We start from the raw sequence: 26,050 nt of genomic DNA, 5'->3' as shown, positions 1-26,050 counted from the left end.
TCATGTCCTGTGGGGCTGGACTTGGCTCCCTACTCCGGGCATTGTGACCTGCCAAACAGGGTCATGGAGCTACCCAGGTTTCGCCCAGCTGCCTCTCCATCCTGACCAGATTTGAGTGTTGTTGCGATATGGCCCATGGGGTCACTGCCATGACCCTTTGTACCATGTGGCAATGTCCAGGCACAGTTCCATGAGACAGGAACTGCCACTGCCTGGTACTTGCAGGGCCCGGCCCCTGTGAAAATTGGTTTCTTACACCTCCTTTGGTCAATCACATTTGAAAAGCCCCTCCCCCCCACGCAGCCAAAGCCCTGCCCCCCTCTGTAGAGATGGCAGCTGAACACAAGGAGGGGAATCACGTGTTCAGCTTGAAGCAGGCTAGTGATAAGTCAGTAAGTGCTGAAATCACAGGTTCACGACCCGGTAAGTGTTGAAATAACATGTTATTTCAGCATTTGTGGTGTCATTGTTCAATTACACCATGTAAATCCTGTTATGTTATCTACCCTGCCGGGGAGCACACAGGGCAGGATAGCCTGGCTGCTAAAGCTTAGGAGTCAAGAAATCTGGGTTCTGTTCCCACCTCTGCTATTTGCTCATTCTTTTAGTGAAGGCAAGTCACGTCACTGCCCCCTGCCTCAGTTTCCCCCACCTGTATGGCTCACAGGGGACTTGTGTCAATTAATATTTGTAAAATGTGCTGATAGCTTTGTGCCTGGCCAGCATCTTTATTCTGATGTATTATGACAGTCTTGGCAAAATTCAGTTTTAATGTTCAATAATTATGGGATAATTATGTTTATTTTAAGCATGTTTTTCCAATTTGTATCTATTCAAAATGTCCACACTTATGTGGAATTATGGATTTTAAGCATGTTTTATTTTTCTCTATTTAAATTTTCACAGTTGCAGGAAATTAGGGGGAGGGGTCAGACAGTGGAAGAACCAATTATTTAATAACAGCGGATGTTGAGATTCAAAATGTTAAAGATTTATTACTACAATCAAAGATATTCCCTCCCCCACCTTGTCTTTTCTAATATCCTGGGACCAACATAGTTACAACCACCCCACAAACGGAACAGACAGGTTAAGCTAGTCTAGGGTTTGCTTTAGCCTTGACTCAAAGCAGCAGAAATGGCTAGCGTTTAGGGAGAGGAAGGAAATCAGGCTCTTTTTTGGAGAGGTCCCGATTACATTTGTAATTAGATCTGTGGGCTGAGACTACAAAATTACCACCATATATTCCCCTCAATCCACCGCAGCCAAGTAGAGAGATAAGGAGAGAGATGAAATGTGCTTGTCTGGTCCCACTACAGCTGGCAGCTCTTGGCAAGCTTTGAAGCATCCCCGACCTGGGGTGTAGAAGAAATGAAGGCAGGACGGCGAATGGAATAGACCTAGATTACAGGCAGCAAAAGAATTGGCTTCCGCGTTGTGATGCATGCTCAGAGAAACAAGTCAAAGCCAAAACAACTGAGCTGCCAAGGGTTTGAGAGTTACTTTCATGAACGGGACCAGAAGACAGGTGAAGAGAAGGGGATGCCTAAATCGCTCCTTTGCACGCTTATTAGTTAGGAAGGGTGCTGGTTTCCATTTATTTACTCCTATTTTTGTACACTTCTTTTGGGACGTTTCGTGAGGGAACATTCCTTTCACATCTCCAAAAGTTGTTTTGTGGAATGTAATGTTTCCATTTACAAAGGCTTCATTTTTGTTTCTCTTGCTCAGAGGGATTTGAAAAAACTTCGTCAGTTACACGCGAAGGAAAAAAAAAAATCAGGCATATAAGTGACATTGAAAGAAAAAAAAAGTTGGTGGGCACTGTTGCAACGCAAACATTACATTCATATGAATTAATAAACGGTGTTCATCCCATTGAATAGGCTTTTGGTGTAGAAAGCAAGACAAAGTTCTTAATAGCTTATTGCAATATGGGCAGAAAATCCCGAATAAAAACCAACCTTGCCAGATTGTATATCCATTTAATTATTGCAAATACCTGTGCCATGGTAACAGCTACAGCTACTTGCATTGTCAGCTGCTCTGCTGAAAACATGTAAAATACATAACATGCAATAAATGTTGCCCTAATGAGGTAAAAGGTTTGCGTGTTATCCTAATTGACAACGTGCACTAAAATTAAAGTTCTACCTCGTGGTATATTATGGTACCAACATGCAAACATTTTCACTCGCTAAGCTACATCAAGTTTACTGTATATAGGGTGTCATAGCAATACGCAAACAAACATCTACACCTATGCATGCTGCATGTTACTCTGATAGCCAACATACCATATACATGTCCCTGGGGCGATGCAAACTGGTTTACTTGTTCTCACCATGATAAGCAGACATTTGACATAGCACCGTGTACATTTATTTTGCAGGCTGGGGCTCATGGGAGCAACGTGCAAACATTTCACCCCGCTCCTTGTCCGCGCCCGGCAGAGGCAGCCTGGGGAAACCTTTGCGCGTTCTCCCCACGACAGCCCGCGCGCCCCATCTCTGGCTGGCCCGCTGAGGGCTGGGGCCGAAGCGGCTTGTGTGTAAGGTACGCAGCACGTGCATTGCCCACGGCGCCGCAGGAACCCCAGCTCCTGCCTACTGGGGGGCGCTCAGCAGCCGCGGGCGCTGTTCGGTTTCCCCAGCTGCGCTTGGGCTGGAAGCGGTCCCCAGCTGAGCGGAAGGGAGCGATAGCCCCTTAGGAGAAGAGATCGCAGCAGCCCCCCATCGCTAGCCACCCCTAGAGCGCAGCAGGCACTTGGCCTCTCCCTCGGACCCAGAGGCCCGGTGCTTTCAACCAGCAGCGGCCCACGCTCCGGGAGCGGAGATCATAGGCGGGATCCTCCCTGCCACCTGCCCCGATTTCAAGCCCTGCTGGAAAGAGAAGTTTCAGCTCCCGTTCACACCGGTTAACTCCGGCAGCGCGCACAGCTAAAGCGGATCGTCCCTCCTTCGCACAGACACCCACTCTCCATCCCTCTTGGGCAGCTGGGGTGAATTGCCACTGTGCAAGTCAAGGGGCCTGTGCTCAATGCTCCCCACCTGAGGCTTTGGCCGCTAATATCTGCGGGACTTGTTTTGGGGCACCTGAAATGAGCTAATTTCTGGTCTCTGCCCGTTGGCCCGTGTGCGATTCCATCCCCCCTTCGCCCCTCTCCTAGATTAGGTGTGTACCTGCTGGAGATACATCACCTAGATTTCTCTTTCCTTTTATTTACCACCCTCTCTAATCACAAGCTGGGGAAACCTGGGCGGATTTGGGTGTCTCTAGCCCTGCTCGCTTTAAAGGGCAGGCCGGGGAAAGCGGGCTCTCCCCCGACTGGCAGCTTGGTTCAAAGAGCTGGGTTAAATAAACCCCACTCGCCTAGGCAGCTGTTGGAGGGATTAATGGAGATTTCGAAGGATCGTCTTGTTTCTCTCCGGGCGGGAGGATTTAATTCCGTGGCGGGCCCCATCTCAGCTCGCGTCATGCTGGCTGCGGGGAGCAGGTCACCTGGTTCGGAGCCCTCGGAGGTTTTACAGTCCGCAGCCCAATCCCCGCGCGGAGCTGGGTCCGGTCAGTACACATAGGAGCGAGGCATGGGTCAGGGCGCGGGGACTGGACAGGCCATCACTCCGATCCAACTGCAAACCAGCCCTCCTCCCCCACCCTTCCCATTTGGGGCTGGCCCTGCAGGTCTGGCTGAGGATCGCAGCCTAGAGCCCACGGGTCGGCGTCCCGCTCCTGTGCAGCTGCTCTGGTCACGGGTCGGCTGCCAGCGACCAGGAAGGAGTGAGCTCCACCCTGGCGACAAAAATTCACCCCGAAGGGAGCCGGCGCGGGGAATCCGCAGTGTCCTCTCCTCCAGCTCCGTGCTTTAGGGGTCTCTCATTTCTCGCAGCACGCACCCTAGCTCTCTGGCCTCAACCCCTGAGCCCGGGGCCCCAGGCCCAGCTGCTTGGACCTAGCGCAGCCGGGACACTGCCCCCCACCCGCAGCTGTCCCGGCCCGCGTGTCCCCCAGCATTCCCCCACGCGCGGCCTCTCTGCTGCCCCACGTGGCCAGCCGGGGCACAGCAACGCACCTCCCCTCTGCACCTCGCGGGCAAACCCGCACCACCAGGCTGTCCGGCCACTCCCTGGCACCCGGGCGCACCAGCTGCCGGGCCAGGCATGGAAAAGCGGAGCCAATTCAAAGCGAAAGCAGTAGTAGCACGCCGGTGAAAAGGCGGCGGGGGGGCTCAGCGTTGGGGAGCTGGCTGCGGGGTGCCCAGCTACCTGGCTGACTCGAGTCAGAGAAACACAAAGCTGCAGCTAGACACAGGCAGGCAGCCAGCCACGCGCAGGGCCCCACGTTCGTCCAAACACACCCACTCACAAATCTGGGCACATAGGCAGACACTCGTGTTCAACACACAGACACGCTCCTCCATGTGCTTCCGGACACACACACGCACAAAGATACCCACAAGCACACCCCCAGAAAAAATCACTCCCTCCAAACACCCTCCCTCTTCTCCCCTCCCCCCGAAGGACACACACTGATTCCTAAACACGCATTTAATCACGCACACACAGGTCCGCGGGTTCTCTAGCTAGCTCAGATTTGTCCCTGCAAAGAGGAAACGGGGCGCTGGCACAGCTCTGGGCGCTCCAGGCTGAGAAGGGGAAACTTTGGGAGGAGGAGGAGGGGGGAGACCTAATGATGAAAAAGTCTCCTCTATCCCGGCTCCTTAATTAAATGCATGGAAAGAGCCGAGGAAAGCACATCTGGTTTCAATCAGCAGCCCTTTGATGGCATCAAATGTTCTTTTCTCAGATCAGGGGGCTGGAAATTCTGGGCTGGTTATGGCAGCTTGGAGCCCAGGCTCCGGCCATTTAAACACATGGGTCTTTCTCTCTCCTGGGGAGTTCGCTCACTCAAAACTCATGCAACCCTCTTAGTTCTCCTCCCTGACCCCTCTTCAATCGAACAGATTTTTTTTTGAGAGCGAGTGAGCTGCAATCTCTACAAATAAGCACATCATATTTTACCTGCTGTCCATGCAGTAATTCATCCCTTATGAGGCTATTCAAGCTGTTGCAGCATTACACCTGGGGGCACGTCAGACGCCCCTCTCTCTCTTGGTTCGACTGTTCAAGTCGAGGACAGAAGTTTGTGAGTAAATCTTTCTGCAAAACGGGGCTCACGAAAACCTCTGAACTGGCCGAGCGCTAATTGAACGAATCAGAGGTTTCCCCATCGCTCCACACAGTTCTCCCAGGCTATGGGCCCATTTCTTTATTCGGTCACAAGCCCAGTTGATTGCAAAGGGAGTTTCACCTGGATAGGAATTAAGGCTCTGGGTTCACGTTAAATGCCTTCGCCTACTCTCTCTGCGGCTTTAATGATTTCTGATCTGTCCAGAGCTGAGTGTAGATCGTTCAGAATTACAGAATGGGTTTTAATTGTTTAAATAATCTCTTCCACCCCCCTATTTCCACGGATTCTAACAGCAAGGAGACCTGTTCTCTTCACTTGGTGCAGAAAGAAGGCTCCTGAAATATGCATCGCACCTCTCAAACAGATCGCCCTAGCCATTAACTTTCATTAATTGTTGCTTGCTGATGCTTGTATTGAATAATATAGTGTCTGGTTCAAATATCTGTGTATTAAATCCAACCCCTTGTCTGGGTTCCTCTCTTCTTTCTTAATAGCCTGAAGCCAAACGGTTGGAACAGCAGGAAACGTTAAAAAAAATAGGAGAAAACTTGATTGGAATGGACATGGACTGTTTCCAAAAGTTTCCCCTGCAGCTGTTATCAAAACATGCAAATGAGAGTCTCCAACAAGATCTAAAACAAATCAGGAGGAGTTAATGCTGAAGCAAAATAATCAGCCTGTTTGAAGTGATTGTGGCTTTCAGTTTGACTTTTCTGCCAGAGATCCTATTGCAAGGAGGGAGAGAGAGAATTCGATCTTTATTTAAGACAAGCAAAGGGTCTTCCCCGCGCTCGCTCGCTACATCAGATGCTGGCGAAGGGGGGGAGGGGAGTTTTTAATCAGTGTGTTTTTGGTGGTGGGGGGAGAGTTTGCGCTGGAGAAGAGGGGTCTGTAAAACGTCAGAAACAGCACAAAGACTTTGCCACGTAATTACAGGCCCCTATTAAGTCTCGAGCTGCCCTCCCTTGGGTCTCCAATTTTCATGTATTCCCTGCAAAGTCTCCCCTGTGTGCCATACTGGCCCTTTTGAAGTGCCAGAGAGCGGCTTGATCCAACTGAGAGGGGAGGGGGAGAGCAACTGAGAGCGAGACCGGGGACCGAGGAGGACGGGGGGGGGGGGGGCTCTTTCGGACTCCTGAAAACCCTCGTCTTCCCTTCGGTGAGAGTTAATACTCGCGAGTACATCTGCAAGACATCAGCACCCGTGACCTGAAACCTCAGTCACTCCTGAGACTCACCAGGAGCGCAAAGGGGGCAGCGCGCTCTCTTGGAGATGGTTTAAAGCCGGGACAAGCCTCTTGCTGCTGGTGCCTGCCTGGGAATACGCCGCTTCTCCTGAAAGACACGTTTCGATTCCTCTCCCCCCCTCCCCCATCCCCTCCCTCCTTCTCTCTCTCTCGCTTTCTGTGTCACTTTCGCGTGAGAACTAGGCAGAGGGAGGCCGGATTCGCCCCCTGGAACCTGCCGAAAGAAGCCCAGGGAGCGCCCCTGCTCCGGGGCAGCGTCTGAGATTTTGGGGAGGGTCCCTTGTATTCCCCCCCACCCTCTCTCCCTCCTCTTTTGCCTGCACTTTCCCTTTAAGACTTGGAGGAAACCATGACTTCCAGCTATGCCCACATCATGGAGAGACAGGCCGTCCTAGCCACCCGCTTGGAGAACCCCAGCAACCTGGACAACTTACAGGCCAAAAAGAACTTCTCCGTCAGTCACCTGTTGGATCTGGAGGAAGCCGGAGACATGGTGGCGGCTCAGGCGGACGAGAGCGTAGGGGAAGCCGGCAGAAGCTTGCTGGAATCCCCGGGGCTAACCAGCGGCAGCGACACCCCGCAGCAGGACAGTAAGTGAGACCTGGGCTCCCCCGCGCGCAACGCAGGGGCGCAGATAAAGCAGGCGGTAGCGCGCAGGGGACAGCCTGTGATCAAACTAATTTTTGGGGGGCGGGGGGAGCTGCCATAATTGCACTGTCCCACAGCTCGAGCTGTGTCCTTTAGCAGAGGGAGCGTTACTCTGGGGGAAGACTGGGCTTGAAAGGGACTGTCCTCGTCCTGGAAAGAGAGAGTCGGATTGGGGGTTCGGTCTGAGCTCTGCGCGCCTGAAGGGCTTGGAGATGGCCGGCTGGAAGTGAGCAATGGCAGTTATTGCTGGATCGAGCAGAGGGGCCAGTATCTGGTGGGGAACGGCTACATGGTCCCGGGGAAGTCAGGCGCTGGCGTCAGTGCCACAAGCGGGACATCGGGCGGCTGGGCTGGGGAGGGACCGTGTGCGTCTGGCAGGAGAGGTTGGGAAGACGTGCTCACCAGGAACGCACGGTTGTTAATCGCACAGGGGGTGGCTGCAGCAGGGGTGCGGGTGTGAGTTAGGTACCCAGGGAGCAGGGCAGACACACCGCGCTGTGTAGGGGGGCTGGCGGAGGGGTGAAATCAGCATCTAAAGCAGCATCCAGGGGTTCTGACACCTTTCCACGCTCGGCAATGACTGCCCTTGAAAAGGGATCAGTAATCAGAGCTCGGATTCAATCCGAATCGGTCTTTAATTAAGAAGTCTTGTAAATTGAACTATAAAATAAGAATACTTATTGGAACCTGAAGGGTTTTAATAAATCTCTGGGACTGGGCAGGAGGGGGGTTGGGAAAAGGCCATTGGAGCCACCGGTCGCAGATACCTTCCCCCCATCCACCTCAACACAAGCACCACAATATTACACAAGTACATCGCTAAAATATCACAGCAAAACCAAAGAACGTCCTTCCCTGTCTTTTCTCTCACTCACTAAAAAGAGAACTATATTTTAGGGTCCCAATGTGTATTTAAATTCGAGTGGAAATGTAAAGGAACAAACCAGCAGACTTTGCCCTGGTAGGATGCTTAGTTTTACTATAATTTCTTCATCTTCATGTCCCTTTACTCGGGAGAAGGAGATTGGCTTTTTGTTCCACCCTCAAGTAGTAAAACCTGACTGTCCTAGTACATTCTGAAAAATAAATCCTTCCTCCTTTACGTAGTAACTAGCTGGAAAAGCAGATGCCCCATTCAAGTGGGAGACACGGATTTCTTCTCCCATACTGGCCAATCTCAATGTATGAGCTCTTCAGCTTATTTCCTGCTGATTTAAAAACCTTTGTCCCAGGTCATCTGCAGCCAGAACGCGCTGTGGATGGCGCTAAAAGAAAGAACTGGAGCTAGGGGATGTCTCTGGCACTCTAGATACAGGACAAAATTTCTTATTTTTAAACACGAGTAAATACTTCCAAAGAGGGTTTGAAGCCCGAAGAGTAGGGGCAGCCAGAGGGTGGGGATGGATTTCCTAGTCCTCTGCTCTCACCTAAGAGCCGGAACCCTGCTGGACTCCAGTGGGAGCAGGATCGGATCGCGAGTAGCTGCTACTTGCTGGCTCTTTCCGGGGCGCTTTGCCATTGGGAACAGGATCGGGATTTCAATCCAGTCTCTACGGGGGTGGAGGGGGGTTGCTGCCGGAGCGAAGCCGGCTAGGCCAGAAACGCTCGCTCCAGTCTGGTTTTACCGGCGCTGACCGATTGAATGGACAGGGGTTTAATACTGAGACATGGGCGGTTCCAGTCCTGACAGGCCAACTCGGGTGTGTGTGTGTGGGGGTGGGGGGGCAGGCCGGAGCTGTGGAGCCTTGTCAGCGCTCCCCCTTTGCTGTATTGGACGCCCAAAACCTTTATCTGCCCGGCAGAGCCGCCCCACCGGCCCCGGGTGGAACCGAGCATGGATTTAACCCGGGGACTTTGGGTTAAGGGCTGATGGACTAAATCTTGGGGCATCCCAGCCACAGGGTCCCGACGCTACCTTAATGTCCATCTCTCTTATTTTCAAAGGGAATGGCTCAGACGCAGGTAGGGCAATTATTTACTGTAGGGCCGCCCCAGGAGCCCTAGTGGCGCCCCAGCGCCCCGTTGTGCTAGGCGCTGTACAGCGGCAGAGCTGGGGCAGGCCAACAAGCGATCAGTGCGGCGAGTGTCTGGCTTGAGGGGATGGGCCAGGCGATTTCGCTGATTGTAACGGAGCCACTGTGGCTGCTGGGGAAGGGGACACAGGAATACTCCTGCACCTTTCTGATAGGATCAAACAGATCACCTTTCCCGCTGAAAGAGGCCCCAGCAACACCCACCGCGCGGAGAGATGCATTGAAGCCAGCCACACGATTAAAGCTAATCCCAAAAGCAGTGCGCCCTGTACCCGGCTGGCTCCGCTATTCACGGGTACAACCCCCAGCCCCCATCCATCCCTGCACGAGGCTCCCCCTTCTGCCCACCAGCCTGGGCGCTACAGGCTTGAGGAGCTTTGCTCCTGTGTGAGCCCGCCACGCAGAGAAACCACATTCGCTTTGGGACGTGTTTGCAAGTGAATGAAAAAAAATGCAACTTTTACAAACATTGCATTTGACTGATGTGCAAAACTGGAAACAAGAAGAGTACAGAAGACCTCATTCGGGCACAGGGTTGCAAAAGCCAACTGCTTTTTCACCAGGCGTACATTACTGATCTAGCCATCCATCCAGACTCAAGTTGTGGTTGTTTCTTTTCAGTAGACAGGATCTTTCAGAAGTTCTGCGACGCACAACAGAAATGGACATACTGAGCTCCTCTCAGTCGTCTGCTCTTTCATGGCTAAGGCAGGCTGCGGGGAGGGGATCAGGTTAATATTTGCTGACTTGACTGTGGGCGATTCTAGCGGTGGGTGCTTTGGTGGTAAACTACACGCACCAACGCAGGGAAGGAGGCTAGTATTGACTATATACTGGCTAGGTACTGACCATATACGCCTGAGGGCAGCTTTCCTTATGCCCACCTCAGATAGATTTAAAATATCCTTTTAGAGTCAGCTGCCTGGTGAGGGCTTTAGGCCTTGTCCCTCTATGCCAAAGTCGCCCCTAAGTCCGAGAATTCATTGCCAGATGGCAGAGAGCGAGTGAAATACACGAGAAAGCTGAGCCATGTGTAGCTACGTGTCGTTAAACGTGTCCTGTCCGCCCCCAATCGAGCCCTCCACGTGCATAACTTTCCCGTCGGGATCTTCCTGCACATTTATAAAAAATGTCGGTATCGGTATTAAAAGGGTTGCGTTAGTCGCCCCTGAGGCGGTGCTTTAAACAGTTGGTGAGTTCATTTTTCCCCTGTGTTGCTTTTACTCTAATTGGGAGGGGGCTATTTATTTATTTATTTCGGTTGTGTGAGTTGCAATCGTAAAGCTCATGGTACTGATCATATGTGACCTAGCAGCTCACAATTAATCAGCTTCCTAACGGGCACTTGCACGTGCCTTGCTTTTCCAGCTGATCGGAATAACTCCTCCGACAGCTCAGGCCGGCAGCCCTTCTGCACTTGCGTAATCTTTGCTCGGCCGAGTTAGCACTGCGCACAAGGGCTGGTGCAGGATCTCTCCCTAGGTAGCCTTTCACGTGCTTCTCGGCGCTTCCCTGGGATCTGCGATGCGCAGCGGCGGTTAGAAATGGTATCCTCTTCTGAGGAGGAGACTAGTTTGCCTTGGTTATCTGATCTTAGGGACCCGATGCAGAGTGTGCAGGGAACCTTTCCTTCCCTGAATCCCCTGGAGTTGGTGGATGTGAAATCCAGCCTGCCTTCCGCATTCTGCAACTCTCAATTAGCGAAAGCAGCTTGTCCTAATAAGAGCTTTGTGAGAAGCACATGTCGCCATAAAAAGGTAGACTAGAAGTCAATTAGAGACACCAGGCTGAAGTGGGAGCTGGGCTGTTTGTCCCCCTACCAAGACACGGAAACAAATCGGAGCGCTGGCAGGGGGAATCTATTAGTCACGAAGAAAGGGATTGAAGGGAAGATATTAATCATCTGAGCGCAGGGACTGCACGAACCGTAAGCGAGTGTCTCCTGGACCGACACCTTGAGTGAAATGACTTCTCCCAAATCAGGGGTCGTTTTGATCTGCTAGAATAAATGCATCAGTGAGCGGGACTTGTTCTTGGAGACGGAAGTCTTGCAAAGAAAGTAGCTGGGCAAACCAGAGTCCATGGAGCGCTCCAATCCAGCCGCACGAGCTATTGTCCGCACGGCGAGACAAATGCTTTATTAACTAGGAATACAATTCCTGAGATCGTTATTTTCCTCTAGGAAATTGTCATACGATGTGATGCAGCTACAACATACAGATCCGGTTTATAAATGCGATGTAGCCCACTTTATAATGCATCTGTCGTTCGTCTCCATACTAGTTCAAACTCTTTTCTAATTTCGGATCACATGGCTCGTATTAGCAGAGTGCACGTTAAAATACCATCCTCTACAGTGGCGAGAAATTCTCCTTTACGCACAAACGGATCTCGCAGACCTACTCCCAGTTTCGCCACGTCTGGTCGTTTACACAGAGAACATTCCTGCAGATTTCAAAGCCCCAATCCGTTTTTAAAATCCCCCCCAGCGTGCCACAATTAATGCCACAGCTCATCATTTATCTCCCAACGGATATTTCCGTTAGCGGCTATTATTAAAGCTTCGATCCTGCTTGTACTGAAGACTGTGCTAAAATTCCCGTTGACTTCAGCGAAAACTCAGGCCCTGGGGGAATATTTATATCTGGCAACTTTATTTAGTGTGGTGTCACACTTTCTTTGACTGTCTCCATACAGCTTTGCAAACGCTATTAGGGATAGTTAAATTAAAAACATAAAATAACGTTGTCTGGTTTCCAGTAACCATCTAACCAAAGCAGGAAACCATGTAGCACGTTCCCAGTGTATCTGCTTAACTATCGTACCCAGGGAGGCAATTAACAACAGACAGGCACAAATGTGGCATCTAGTTGCTGGGAGGTTGCATTTTATAGGCCTATTTCTCAAACAAGCTTATCAAACGTACGTATAGCGCTGTGAGATCATTACAGTTGTTAAATTTTTACTGAAGGGTGGAGAACGAACACAGCGGCAAATACACCCAGAGCCTGGAAAATGTTACAGATCATGTGAAAAGGAACTGCATGGAGAGACCGGGGGGGAGGAGGGGGATTTACAACGCTGTCCCCAACCTCTGCGCGTTACCCCGATGTCTCTCCCCGGGAGCCCAAAACTCTATTGCCGGGGCGCGGCGAATGAGGGGGGTTTGGGACTGGGATTGGGACTGCAGAGATCCACCGATTTCACACGGAAGGGACCCAGCCCCTGGCAAAATCCGGCCCCTTAAGTCAATTGGAATGTCCGGACTGTAGTGAGGGCTCCGCATGGGAGAAGCAGTGGAGTCGCATGGATCGCTGCTGGTCTGTTTCAGGGATTATTCCAACAATTCCCCAATCTGGCCTCCTAGAAGAACTGACGATACACTATGAAATGCCAGGTTTGGTTCTGATACTTGGGCTAAATAACCACCCTGATATCTGAATTTCAGCTCTTACATTCCCATGTTTCCTAAACCGATAGGATTTACAGACGAACACCTCTATTCAACCACCGCTACAAAATCCACAGCATCCGACTAGCATTCTGTGTATTCCACTTTCTTTCTCGTTTGCTGTAAGAAAAGAAAAGAGAGCCATGGAAAGCGGGGCGCGTGCCATGTCCTCTTGAGGCCAAACAAGTTAAATGACGCAGCTGCGCCGTAGTGACTTCTCGGTGCAGGAGAGAGAAACTCGTCGAGCTGAATTTAGGTTGGGACCAAAATGCTTTTCAAAATCCGTTCTGTCCGGCGGCAAGAAGCTTGTCTGTTTGCCAGGAGCCCCGTTTCAGATTAAGTAACAAGGGTCATTAATTAGGTTTATGACAGGCTCATACAAAGCGTTCACGGGGCAGAGAGGACTGGAGGTTAAAAGACTGTTTGGATAAGGATTGCGTTTCCTCCTCCAGCCAGTCTCCAAACATTTACAAAGCGGGCAGGGATTAGACAGAACAGCCACCCCGGCCCAGATCAATGGAACCTCCAGCCAGCCCTGCTTCTGACAGCGCTAAAAAGTCGCTGGAGTTTTTAAAAGTCTAGTATCTTTGTAGTCAGTCCTTCCAACGCTCCTGTGAACGCCAACGGGGCCTGGAGATCTGGGCCAGATCCTGGCTCCAGTGACATGCGATAGGAGTTTTTCCATTTGGAATAGCAGCTAGTCTTTGCTATTTAACCTGCAAGCGTTTACACATTAAATAGACAAACCTACAGTAACAACAAGAATATCTATCCATCTATCTATCTATCCTTCCAACAGTCCCAATCATTTCCATATTTAACGTTGCCATTTCTTCCCAAATCTGCTACCTTTTCGTTTGCTATTGTTGGCATTTAAAAAAATGACATACTTTGATTTTAAATAATTGTATGTATACTAATGTAACCTAATGTCCATGTGGTCCAAAAATCTCCTTAGCTCGGTAGGGTTCTTCCTCCTGAAATTCTATGGCTGGAAGCTATACAAAGGGGTTGCTTAGCCTTAACCACACCAGCCAGTGAATGTACCCAACTAAAACGGACCCAGGGTGCGTGGATTGGCTCATATTTTATCCAGCGAAGCAGCACAGAGCAGGGAATTGTTAAAAAAAAATCGAATTTGATTTTAGAGGTGGCTGGATCTGAATAAAGCCACTGGCCCTTTAGGCCACCGGTGTTAGTTCTGTACCTCTCCCTACCGATCCGGTGAAATGAGATCGTTTTAGAAAGAAGCTGAATTCCCGTGGAGGGCCCGATCCCACAGCAAAAGTACCCGCAGCGACTTCCGCGGGACGCCTTTGTGAGCAAGCTTTACTCCGGTGAGTAAGGCGATGTGGGGTTTAGCTCTGCAATCCCTTTGGGGTGTCTAAGGAAAGAAGAATCGAGGAGGGAGGATTTTCAAACGCTAAGGGATTTAGGCGCTCAAGCCCCAACTGAAAGTCAGTGACTAATGCACCCTGCCGAACAAGAAAGCCTTCCTTTAAAACAGCATTTCCAGGCGCTTGCTACTTTAGAAAGGGCTGTTGTACTTAACCCCCAGTCGCCTGCGTTTACAGGTTTGCTGGAGGCGGGCGGGGGGCAGAGGACGGACCTAAAAGCCCTGCTCGTTAAAGCACTCTGATGCGAATATGTCTCTTTGCGGCGTGAAGCTCGCTCGCGGGGCGCGCGTTGGCTGAATTCCCTCCCCACTGCGGCACCAGTTCCCTGGACGCTTAGCAGAGATCGCTTCCCATTCAGGGAGCTGCAGCGTGTCAGCCCCCAATCTGAAATGGTAAGCGATGCACTTGCCGCGCTGGTTACTCCTCTGAGGATCCCCTGTGTGCATTGCATGGGGGCTGCCTGCTCTGCTGGGAAGGCTGGCTCCGAAGTTGCATGGAAAAAAAATCTTACTAAAGTCAACAACCTTTGAATCAGGCCTTAAGTTTCTCTAGACTCCTCGGAGCTCCGGGGCTCTGCCTGAAATCCGATTTAAAAGGGACTTTCTTTTTCTGAGGAGGAAATATATGAAGCTGGATTTGCCCCTGAGTTGGCAGCTTCCTGCGGGGTTATAGCAGCAGCCGCGGAGATGAGGGGGGGAAGAGGTTGTAATATTCCAGCAAGACATTGCTCAGGGTCGATCACTGTACTAACTCTTCAGCTCCAAAGAGGCAAACTCGAGTAATCATTTAGTATTAGCGCGTTGTTGTGTTTTGTTTGATTGAAGGTAAATACAGCAAGTGTAACCTGCAAATGTTGTTTAGCCACAATGCTCTCCTTATTTTCAGTTGAAAGTCAAAAATCGTCTCCCAGAGATCCCATCAGTCTGAACTTCCACACCAAAATCAACGCCGTTGTTGTTGTTGTTATTATTTACTTTAGTAACTCGCTCTCAGATTGCACTTCTCATCAGCAGATTTCAAAGTACAGAAAAAAGAGACTATTTATGTCTCAGTGTTACCAACACACACGTTTTTTGCTGAGGCAAACCAGACTTGGGGAGGGAGACTTGGGGAAACACTGAAAACCTGCCTTTGGGTTTTCTTGCCCTGATACCCAAAGTAAACTCCGCTGAAGCTGTTAAACTAACACAGCTGATAGGGTGACATTTTGAGCTGATACTGGAGAACTGAGCTTCCCCAGAGTCCGGGGCTGCTGTTTTCTCCTTGTCGAGTATATCTGAGCTTATGCGGCTGGCTGATTTTAGAATCAGACTGAGGCCCGGTGTACAAAGTTAGGTCGACAAGAGCCACCTTGCATCAATCTAATGGTGCATGTGTCTACATTTAAATTAGTCTCCCCCTGGTGTGATGTGAGTGCCCCATTATGGTGACGCAGTAACACCATGTCCCTGAACCGCACTGAGCCCTGATTGATGTACTGAGGTTGCTGCAGCATGAATGTAGCCACTGCATACTTCTGTCTATCCTAACAGTCCTCCAGCAGCTGTCCCACAATGCCTGACACTGACCACTCTGGTCACCATTGTGAACTCCACTGCCCAAGGTCACAGTGACCAGAAGGACCCCTCCCTTTTAAAGCCCTGTGAATTTTTGAAATGCCTTTTCCTGATTGTCCAGCTTGGTGAGGACACCTAGCAGCTCTCCATTGTGTGCTCCAGCTGCGCTCTGGCTTGGGCCTGTGGGGAGAAGAGGCTGTGCAGAACAGCTGTAGAAACATGGACCTCTATGAGCAGATTGCACGAGGGATACAGGAGAAGGGCTAGAACAGGGATCAGCAGCAGTATTGCATGAAAGCAAAGGAATTGTGGCAGGCCAGGGAGGCAAACAGTCAGTCTGGTGCTGAGCTGCAGACCAGCCGCTTTTACAAAGAGGCAGAGACTCCACCACCACCCCACGCACCACTGTGAATACCTCTGAGGAGCCCTCATCACAGCATGAACAGCGAGGACGAGGAGGTGGAGGAGGAAGCAGAGGAGGATAGAGGACTTGCAACCAGGGGGTCCAGCTATGCCCGAAGCCAGGACCTGTTTGAGACTCCAGTCCAGTCAGTCCTGGCAGTGGAGCACGGGCGAGTCCAATGCAGGGCAAGGAACCTCCGGTAAGTGTGTAATTGTATTTCCCCATTACACTGATGGACTGAAGGCACCCCCAATTTAACAGAACACAGCTATCACCTTGTCATTAATTTACTTGCACTAGAAGAGGTAGCAGTACAGCAAAGAGAGGTGGAGTTGCTATCTGCTTTTCATTCCTCTGTAGAGTTAGGTGTGTGTGTGTGGCGGGGGAGGGGGGCATGGACCATGTGGAACAGTTTGTGTACACAGGGACATCCCTTGAATCCCCTTGAGATCTCGATGAAACTTCCATGGAGGTACTCTGCAATCCTCTCCCAAAGGCTTCCAGTGATGGCAGCCTTATTTCTTCCTCTGTGGTAGGACGCTTTCCCACGCCAGTCAGTGATAACTTTGGCTGACACCATTGCAGTAAACAGGCTAGCAGCATATGGGCCCAGGAATCTTCAGAATGCCAGCAGCAGCTGTGCTCTCTGTGCCTTGGTTATTCTCAGGAGTGAGATATCAGCTAAAATCACCACGGCTGGTGCCAGTATTCAGTGCCATTTCCCTGTGCTCATAGTTTCATGCAGCTGAGCAATTACCTCCACTCACCCCTGGTGGGCCATAATCTCCATGGTGCAGTGAATGGTGCCGTGCACAAACACTCCAAAGCAGAAGTGTTAATAAGCATGTCCTGTTCAAAACTTTAGGGGAGCAAGGGAGGGGAGTTCTGAATCTTAACTTTTGCTTTCTGTGGTGACTATAGTGACAATGGTACCTGTGTGTGTTTTATCTGCAGCTACTGCTGTTGTGGCCTTGAGGGGCTCTCCCTTCACCCCCGCGAAACATCTGAGCCAGATAAGGAGGAAAAAGAAGAGGACTTGGGATGACATATTCAGTGATGATCCTGCATCAGACTAAGGTCTTGGAGAGTGAACATTGCAGACAGCCTGGAGAAGGAAAGAGTGGACAGGGCAAAAGGCCCAGGAGTCCCAGCAGGAAAAGGAGAGGGAGACGTATCAGAACATAATGGGGCTTCTCTGCAAGCAAACACAGATGCTGCAGACTCTGGTAGACCTACAAGTTCAACAGTCCCAAGTTCACCACCCTTTGCAATCCATGAAGAATTCCATTGCAGCATCTCCTTATATCCCCCTCAACATTCCATATGGCATCAGGGTCTGCATCCCTACTTTTACCAGTGCACCCCAGGGGACATTAAGGACAACCACAGCTTCACGTACACCAACCTGTGAGAGCCACGGTTGGTGTATGCATAGGTAAAATGGATGTGAATGTTTTTTCCTCCTGTTCTGTTCCATTAATTTATTAAGTTTTTAATGTATTTGCTTTTAGATTTCAAAGATTTTTCCTTGTGCTGGTTTTATTACTGAATAAAATTCTATTTGGAAAATAATTCATCACAACATATGCTTCAGAGAGCCTAGAAGTTCTGAATGCACCCACTTACTCGTTACTGAACAGAGTGACACAACTCACAGGATCAGTGAAAAACACAGTATTATTGTAAATACACAGCAAGCACTGCAAAATTAATAGGTGCATTGACAGTGTTATATCCATAGATGTACTCCAAGGACCATACAGTTTCTAACTGGCCCCAAACAACAGGGCAAGGTGGAGCACAGTACACCACAATGGATTACTGTGGCTCACTGTTAAAGTGCTTGTTCAAAACTTTCCTGACCTTTATAGCTCTGTGTTGAGCTTTTTAAGTATCCCTTGTGTCTAGCTGTTCAAACTCAGCAGATAGCTGCTCAACCTCCGCCCTCCACTCTAGCAGCATCTTTTCTCCCTTTGCTTCACAGATATTATTCAGGACACAGCAGGCAGCTATAACTAATGGGATATTTTTTTCACTGAGGTTCAATCTTGTGAATAAACAACACCAACATCCCTTCAATCTACCAAAAGTGCATTAAACTGTCATTCTGCACCTGCTGAACCGACAGTTGAATCATTCCTTGGTGCTGTTGAGATAGCTGGTGTATGACTTCAGGAGCCAGGGGAGCAAGGGGTAGGCTGAGTCCCCCAGGATCACTGTTGGCATTTCAACATTGCCAATGGAAAGCTGCTGGTCAGGAAAGAAAGTCCCTGCTTTTAGCTTTCTGAGCAGTTCTGTGTTCTTAAAGATGTGCTCATCATGCACTTTCCCTGACCAGCCAACACTGATGGCGGTGAAGCATCCTCTGTGATGCACCAATGCTTGTATAACCATAAAAAAGTAGTCCTTTGTGTTGATGTACTTTGCAGCAAGGTGGGCTGGGGTCAAAATGGGGATGTGCATACTGTCTATCGCTACACCACAGTTCAGGAACCCCATTGCTGCAAATCCATCTGCTATGTCCCGCACATTGCCAAGCATCACAGTCCCGCATAGCAGGATATGATTAATGGCTCTATACACATGCAAGACAATCACCTCAACAGTGAATTTTCCAACTCCAAAATTATTTGCCACTGACAGATAGCAATTTGGCATTGTAAGTTTCCACAGTGTGATCACCATTCACTTCTCCACTGTCAGTGCAGCTCTCAGTTTGGTGTCCCTGTGTTAGAAGGTTATGCTAAGCTTGGCACACAGGTCCAGGAATGTTGCCTTGCACATCCAAAAGTTCTGCAGCCACTGCTCATCATCCCAAACCTACATCACAGTGCAATCCCGCCAGTCAATGCTTGTTTCTCGGGCTAGAAGTGGCATTCCGCCGTCTGCAGCTGCTCCAGGAACACCACCAACAACCTTGAATTGGTTCTCGGAATGTCCCACGGCAATCTGTCCTCCAAGAAATCATGTTCCCTGCTGATTTGGCTCTTTGTATGGCTCTGCAAATAACAGAGGATTGTGCGTCCTCTGTTTGCAACGCTTATGACAATAGTGCAGAGCTGTGCAGGCGCCACGCTTCTGTCAGAGGAGTGCTGAGAAGATTCATAGGAGTTTTTAAAAAGGTGCAAAAGATATGGGAATTAGATGACAATGGGATGGAGACAGTTGCATGCTGGGAAGCTGACCCCTTGTTCCCGTTCACACCCTTGTGACTCCTTTATGCTCCACCAGGCATTGCCAAAATGTCCAAAAAGACAGTGCACTGAATGGTGGCGAGTTGCACGCTCTGATACGTACCCATGGTGCACCACTCTGCACAGCGACACAAACACTTCTGGTGAGTATATGCAGTGCCAACACAAGTAGCCCAGTATGCACGCGCACAAGCGATGTACTAACTGCGGCGGCTTTATATTGATATAACTTGCGTCAAGCAAAGTTTGTACTGTAGATATGGCCTGGAGGAGGGTTTGTGCATTTCACTGGGGCTGGAACACCTGGATTTAGCTCACATCTGGCTGCCACGTTCATCCTAGGTACGAAACATTGGAGAATAGACCATTAGAACTTTGGCAAATCCCTGGAGTCTGAACCAGCTCCCATCTAAGTTAATGGAAAGACTTCAGGGAAAGTTGGATCAGGCCTACCAAGAAGTGGAAATCAGGAGGGGCTGCTTTCTCTGAAGGGCTGGAGCTATGTGTCAGCGGTGGTCTGGGTGAATGCGGAGAGGAATGGGCTTTTCTTCTCCTGGGAGATCCAGCTTGAGAAGCAGATGTAAGGGATTCACTGGGTCTTTGCATCTTCTCCCTGAAACACTCCCCCCAACTGAGGACAAACAGAACACTCGCTCCTCCTGCAAATACATATCCCAGCCACCCACCCAACCAACCAAACCACCCAGCATTGTTTTGCATTGATGGGGATTATCCATATTTCCCTCTCAAAAGAGCTCACAGCTACAATTCCAATATGCCAGTGATTTAACACAAAAAGTTGCAAATGTTACCATTTGCTTGGGTAATTTTTATTCCCTCTAAGCTTGTAGTAGAACTAGAAATGGTTATGAGGAATAATACAAATAACCTTTTTCTTTAAAAAACAAAACAAACCCAACAATCTATGGTAGGTATTGTTTAGACTGAAATCTATCCAAAGTTTAATATTTAAAACTAAAGCCATTTTTAAATTTAGACCAAAAAAAGTTAAACACCATATTTCAGAAAAGCTTATTTTTAACTCCTTCTGTCTTCTAAATAATTAAAAAGATTTACTTGTAATAATCCAGAAAATGAAATCTCCCTAGAAGTGATTGGGTTAATTATGCCTACAATTAACATCTGTTTACATTCCTAACAAAATTACTTAGACTCCACTTTAACTGAAAAAACAAATATAGCCTTAACTATAGCATTTCTACCAGCATCGCCTAATTATTTATATTGCCCTGTAGCAATACACATTGTTTTATGACCTGCAACTAGAGCAGGGCATAATTTTTCAGCTGAAATGACTTTTTTGCAGAAAAATGCAGATCCGGGTGGACCAAAAGGTTTCTCGAATCTGTGCTGAAATTGCCAAATTGTTTCAGTCAAAAAACAAACAAACAAGTTCTGACAAAGTCAAAAAGCCTTATTTCTCCATTTTTTTTCAAATTGAAATGTTTTGACTTTTGTTTCAAAAGGGTCTTTTGCTTCAAATTTAACTACAATTATAATTTTGTAAGGAGGTTTTAAAAAGGGGAAGGTTGGAAATTCCAGCTGTCCTTTAATTATCCCAGTCCTTCAGGGATCGATTGTTTTAGGGGAGACAGACAGGAAAGTGACAATCAAAAACTACGTGGGGTTGGAAGTTGCTTGCTCCTGATTAGGGCTAAACTGGAAATGATTTTTTTTCCTAGTGAAAAATCAACAAAAACAAATATTTTTCTTAGAATTTTTTTGGGGGGAAGGTGGGGGGAGAGGGGATTTGTCAAGTCCCACAAAAATCATTTTTCAATTTTTAGAACCCAAACCAGATTTTTGGGGGGGAGGGTAAAACTGAAAAAATTTTGCACTTCCATTTTTTGATGAATACCCAAAATATTTCTATGAAAATGGACATTTTGCATAGACTACCTTTTCCATCAAAAAGCCGGTTTTCATTTGAAAAAAAAGTTGAGACAATATTTTGTTGCCTAACTGTACACCTATGTATAGATATGAATAACTAATCTCCACTAATGCCCAAATCAGCTCACAGTAATAGCAAGAAAGGTTTGATTCCTGCAGGGAAAGGACCAAAAATATCAGATGACTCCTTTCCCGTTGAGGGAAATTTTTTTCATGATTCCAAATGTGGTGATCAATTTGACCTTAAAATAATGGTCCTGGGGCAGCAGACATCCCTATAAGGTAGAATTTAAAAGTATTTTAAGGCAAGAAAAATATACTGGAGATAATGGTATAATCTTTTCCCCTTCTCTGAAAAAAATCAGATATGTTTTAGAGGACAGATCAAATTATCTATCTATCTATCTATCTATCTATTTTGGCTTCACTGTTGTATACATTGCTTAAGGAAGGAAAGTAAGAATCATCCAGAGAAATTTTGGTAGTGGGTAGAAAAGATCAAAAATGGATTTTTCTATCCTGTGGGAAATTCCAATATTTTGATGTTTATTTTAGTCCCAAATTGGGAGGAAAAGAATTGAAACTGTTTGTATAATGAAAAGTTACAGAAAGGTTTGAATCAGAAATGGTGAAACATTTTTGTTTCGACATTTTGTTTGAAATGAAACCTTTCAGCTGAATTTGATTTTTTCCCACTGAAAATTTTAATTTCAGTGAAATATCATTTTCCAATAGGTAAATGTTTCATTCATTTTTTTTTAACCCAGTCTAATAGTGTATAGAATCTGACAAAATAGTGACTTTATTCTTAATGTCTATCAGGAGGACATTGTCAGCATAGTAAAAGGCTGATTTTCCGGGTTGTTGACTTGAGATGGAGTTGCAAATGTTCAGCAACTCTGAAAATCAGACCCTAAAAGAATAAAAGCTGATTTAATTTATACCCAGCTGACCCACATCTGTAGCTGAACTGGAAGGGTTTTAAAGGCCAAGTTCCCCCTGACAACATAAGACAAAACACAACCAATGTTCAGTTTAAGATGCTGCTGTTTCATGAGTCTCCTGCTAACGCTGAGGTGGACCTGTATTTCGATTTTCAACGGGGGCCCTGACCTCCATTCCATAGAGGGCAACCCCTCCCATTATAGATAACCAGCCACAGCTCCCATCCCCTCTTCCCTGTGCACTTCCTTGGGAAAGTTCTCTTGTGCAAAAACCCAGCGTTACTTATCTTTGAAAGTCCTTTGTGTCCTTCCTTAGGAGAACACCCTAATGGAGGTGGCCTGGCTTCTTCAGGGTGGGGTCTCTAGAGGTCCCGAATCGGAGTGCTGCTGCGGGATCTCAGCTTTAGAGCCGATCAAGAGGTTTTTGGCTGAAACTTTAAAAATCCCCTTGCTATTGATTTTTTTCTTTTAAAAAAAATGAAAACCTGTACAATTTTTGAAGGAAAATGATGACAAACATGAGAAAATATCTGTTCACTGAATTTTTTTATGGGGAAAAATAATTTCCTGCTCAATTCTACCTGATTTATATACAAATCCCTTGCATCTTAATTTATTATAGCCCTTTTAACTGTCTTAGGACTAAGGCGTCTTTCCCCGGGCTAAGTGGTTAGATTCAGTTGCATCTATGGGCTAATGGTTAAAGCACAGGACTGGGAGTCAGGAGTCCTGGCTTTTCCTATGTCTTGTTGTGTGATCTCAGCAAGTCACATAACCTCTCTGTACCTTTGTTCACTTCTATGAAAGCCAGAACTAAAATAAGGGGAGCAGGTAGGAACACAGCTCTCTGCTCCCCATCCTCTCCTGGGCTTGGTAAGCAGGGCTCTCCCACAGCTCTCCTCTTCCCCTTTTGTTGATTCAACTAGAGCTTCCACTCCTGTTTTGATCATTTTATGAGCTGGCTGAAAATTAAGCTAATGCTTCCATATGAAGGGGTGTTTGTAGAGTTGTTTGAGATTCTCAGATCAATGGCACGGTAGACATGTGGGGTGGGATTCACAAAAATATTTAGGTGCCTAACTCCCACTGGTACTACTAAGTTCTCTTATTTGCATAGACAGACACCCCCCTAAAACAACTTGCTTTTGAAAAGAAGGCAGAACATTGCATTCTGCCCAAATGTGATAGCCTGCCACCAGTCTGAAACATCCAATCTCTCCAAAGCTATATGAATGAAAACCTGCATTATGGGTTGGGTGAGATGCACAGACAGCAGATGCAAAATAAGGGGCAAAGATCATCCAGAGATCCCATTCAAGCTCTTTCTTTGGAAAGGTTTATTTTAGCGTTCTGGATTTTAGCCTCTTTTATTCTCAAACCTCAGGGTTCGTCCCAAGAGATGTGGAGTTTATGGACTTGGGATGGACAAAAAATAGGAGAAAACAATCAGGAACTTTACATTGACTAGAACTAGCAGCTGTTAGTATTTTTTCCTATTTTCTGTAATTGGTAGGCAAATGGAAATTGTACAGAAATGGTTGGCTGGTTATATCAACAGGTTACAGACTATGTAAACAAGGCAGACTGGTCAATGCATTTAACTCTTGAATGTAATTGGGCATCCCCAAAGGAATGCTGTCAAAATAGAAATTCAGGGTCCAATCCTGCTCCTATTGAAGTTAACGAGAAAAATCCTTTCCACTTTGTTAGGTTTAGACAAAAATTATTTTTAAAACATTGTCTGTGTGTATAAAACATCCTCACTGCATTTTCCACTTTATGCATCCGATGAAGTGAGCTGTAGCTCACGAAAGCTTATGCTCAAATAAATTGGTTAGTCTCTAAGGTGCCACAAGTACTCCTTTTCTTTTTTAAAAACATTAATTACCTCCATTTTAATAACTACAGGTGATAGATCCGACAGACTTTACTCCTCTGAGTAATCATTGTTCAGGTGAGTAGTCCGATTGACTTAACTGGGACGTCTTGCATGAGTAACAATTGCTCATGTGAGTAAAGGTTGTAGGGCAAGACTTAGATAATTAAAAATGAAAAAAAATCTGTTAAAAGTCTGATTTACTTTTCTCCATTTATGTTGCTTGTGCATTTTTTGCATGTCACTGTTGGTCCTGTGAGTCTTATAGTATTTGGTATTTGTCTTAAAGCCCAACTCCTGGAGTAAATGTGAATCTCAGTTTTCCTTTGTTTTAAAGCAACTTTCTCACTCTCATGGTTGCAGAGAAAAGCTAGAAAACATGACCCAAGTGCAACCTGAAGGCAAAGAAAAAGACTCCAAACTGTATTATTTTAAAAGAAGTCTGATGGTTTTCTGGAGCTTGACTCATTATTTTTGAACACTGCCGTTACTTTGGAGAATAAAACTAAACTTTTTTGTTTATAATCAATTTCACTTCCTGATTTGTAGTAAAGTGGTAATCAAGGTGTTTATTACTTAGAGGATAACAGGTTGGAGCCATGCACCATCCCACCCTTATTTCCTGTTTACTTACTGGGTGTTTTGACCCCCCCACCCCCGCCATTTGTTATGGAGCTCAGTGGGTCTCAGCCAGGGGGTATGCATAACCCTAGGGGTACACAGAGATCTTTCAGGGGGTACTCAACTCATATAGATATTTGCCTAGTTTTACAACAGGCTATGTAAAAACCACTAGCAAAGTCAGTACAAATTAAAATTTTATACAAGCAATGACTTGTTTATACTGCTCTATATACTGTATACTGAAATGTAAGTACAATATTTATATTCTGGTAAGTTTACTGATTTATTTTAAAATTATATGGTAAAAAATGAGAAAGTCAGCAATTTGTCAGTAATAGTGTGCTGTGACACCTCTGTATTTTTATGTCTGATTTTGTAAGCAAGTAGTTTTTAAGTGAGGTGAAACTTGGGGGTACGCAAGACAAATCAGACTCCTGAAAGGGGTACAGTAGTCTGGAAAGGTTGAGAGTCACTGATTAGCTGAATAAAGCAGCGTGTTCTCTGTCTGCAGTACTGTAAGTAAAGTCTGTTTTCTTGTGTACTGAGCAAATTATTATAGTCAGTTTCACTTCCTAGCTCTCCTGCTGTGTTTGTATTTTCCATACTTCAGCACAAAGTTTCCAATTTTTTAATTTAAAAAGGTTTTTATTGAATTTTAATTAAAAACCCCCAAACTAATTCAGTGAAAACATTTCTAACACTAGATTTTGAAATCAATTATAAAACCAAAATGTTCTATCTGAGGTATTTGACAGAGTGCCTTTAATGACCATCAGCATTCTGTGTTCTTCTGCGTTTCTACTACAAGGAAGTATATTTGTCCCATTTAATGATATATAAAACAATGACTGATTGCATTGCAAGGGGGAAAATATTATTTTAGGGCTAATTTGTGCAAGCTTTACTTACACCAGTTGCTTTCAAAGGGACTGCTAATGTGAGTAAATGCTGCTCAATGAGTGCAAAGTTTACATATTTCATTCCTTAGTATTCAGAGGCTTGATTCTGCAGCCCCCAACTCCATGTGAATGGTTCTCCTGAAGACCATGAAACTATTCCTGTTAGTAGCAGCTTCAGAATTGGGCTTAGATTGTATAGTTGCTTGGAGCTCAGAGTGGCAACAGAATTGGGCCCTGAACTGACAAAGGTTTCCCACAATCAACATCAATTATGGTTACATCAGTCATGTTGGAGGTGCTTCAGAGTCTATGGAGGGGATGGGCATGAGGGAAGAGTAGTGGAAGAGCTGGGAAAGGGTGTAACAAAAAAAGTTAAGAGGGGGAGAAGACGAGATTTTAAAACACATATTGACTAAGCAAGTGCTGAATTACAGGGTAAGAATTCATTCTGCGATTTTCTGGCCATTTGAAATTTGCTCCCCTGGTTTATGACATTACCAGAACTCCTTGATGGGATTACAGCCAGGTAGTTCAATGCTGCTTGTTTATTCTATACTTAATTATTTGTGATTCACATATTAAGTATACCCTTGGGGGTTATGTGGTTATTTTCCCGAAAAGTTTTTTTTATTGCATAATTAAGCACATCATGAGTAATTTACAGTGTGTCACAA

At 47.0% G+C, this 26,050-nt stretch overlaps 1 protein-coding gene across 3 annotated transcripts in view; it reads left to right on the top strand.

Moving 5' to 3' along the window:
- Positions 1-4,725: 4,725 nt before the first annotated feature.
- The window catches only part of PRRX1 (paired related homeobox 1), an 84,096-nt gene continuing 62,771 nt past the window's right edge, over positions 4,726-26,050 (top strand). The window contains exons 1-2 of one of the 3 annotated variants that reach the window (XM_007061190.4): positions 4,726-5,005; positions 5,685-7,027. In XM_007061190.4, coding sequence (XP_007061252.1) covers positions 6,787-7,027 — 241 coding nt within the window. In that variant the 5' untranslated portion in view covers positions 4,726-5,005; positions 5,685-6,786. The other 2 variants (XM_007061191.4, XM_043521123.1) reach the window with 2 other exon arrangements.

The sequence above is a fragment of the Chelonia mydas genome, chromosome 8 (assembly GCF_015237465.2).
Source record: "Chelonia mydas isolate rCheMyd1 chromosome 8, rCheMyd1.pri.v2, whole genome shotgun sequence".
Taxonomy (NCBI): domain Eukaryota; kingdom Metazoa; phylum Chordata; order Testudines; family Cheloniidae; genus Chelonia; species Chelonia mydas.
The sequence above is the reverse complement of the archived record's forward strand: the minus strand, read 5'-3'. Positions and strand labels throughout refer to the sequence as shown.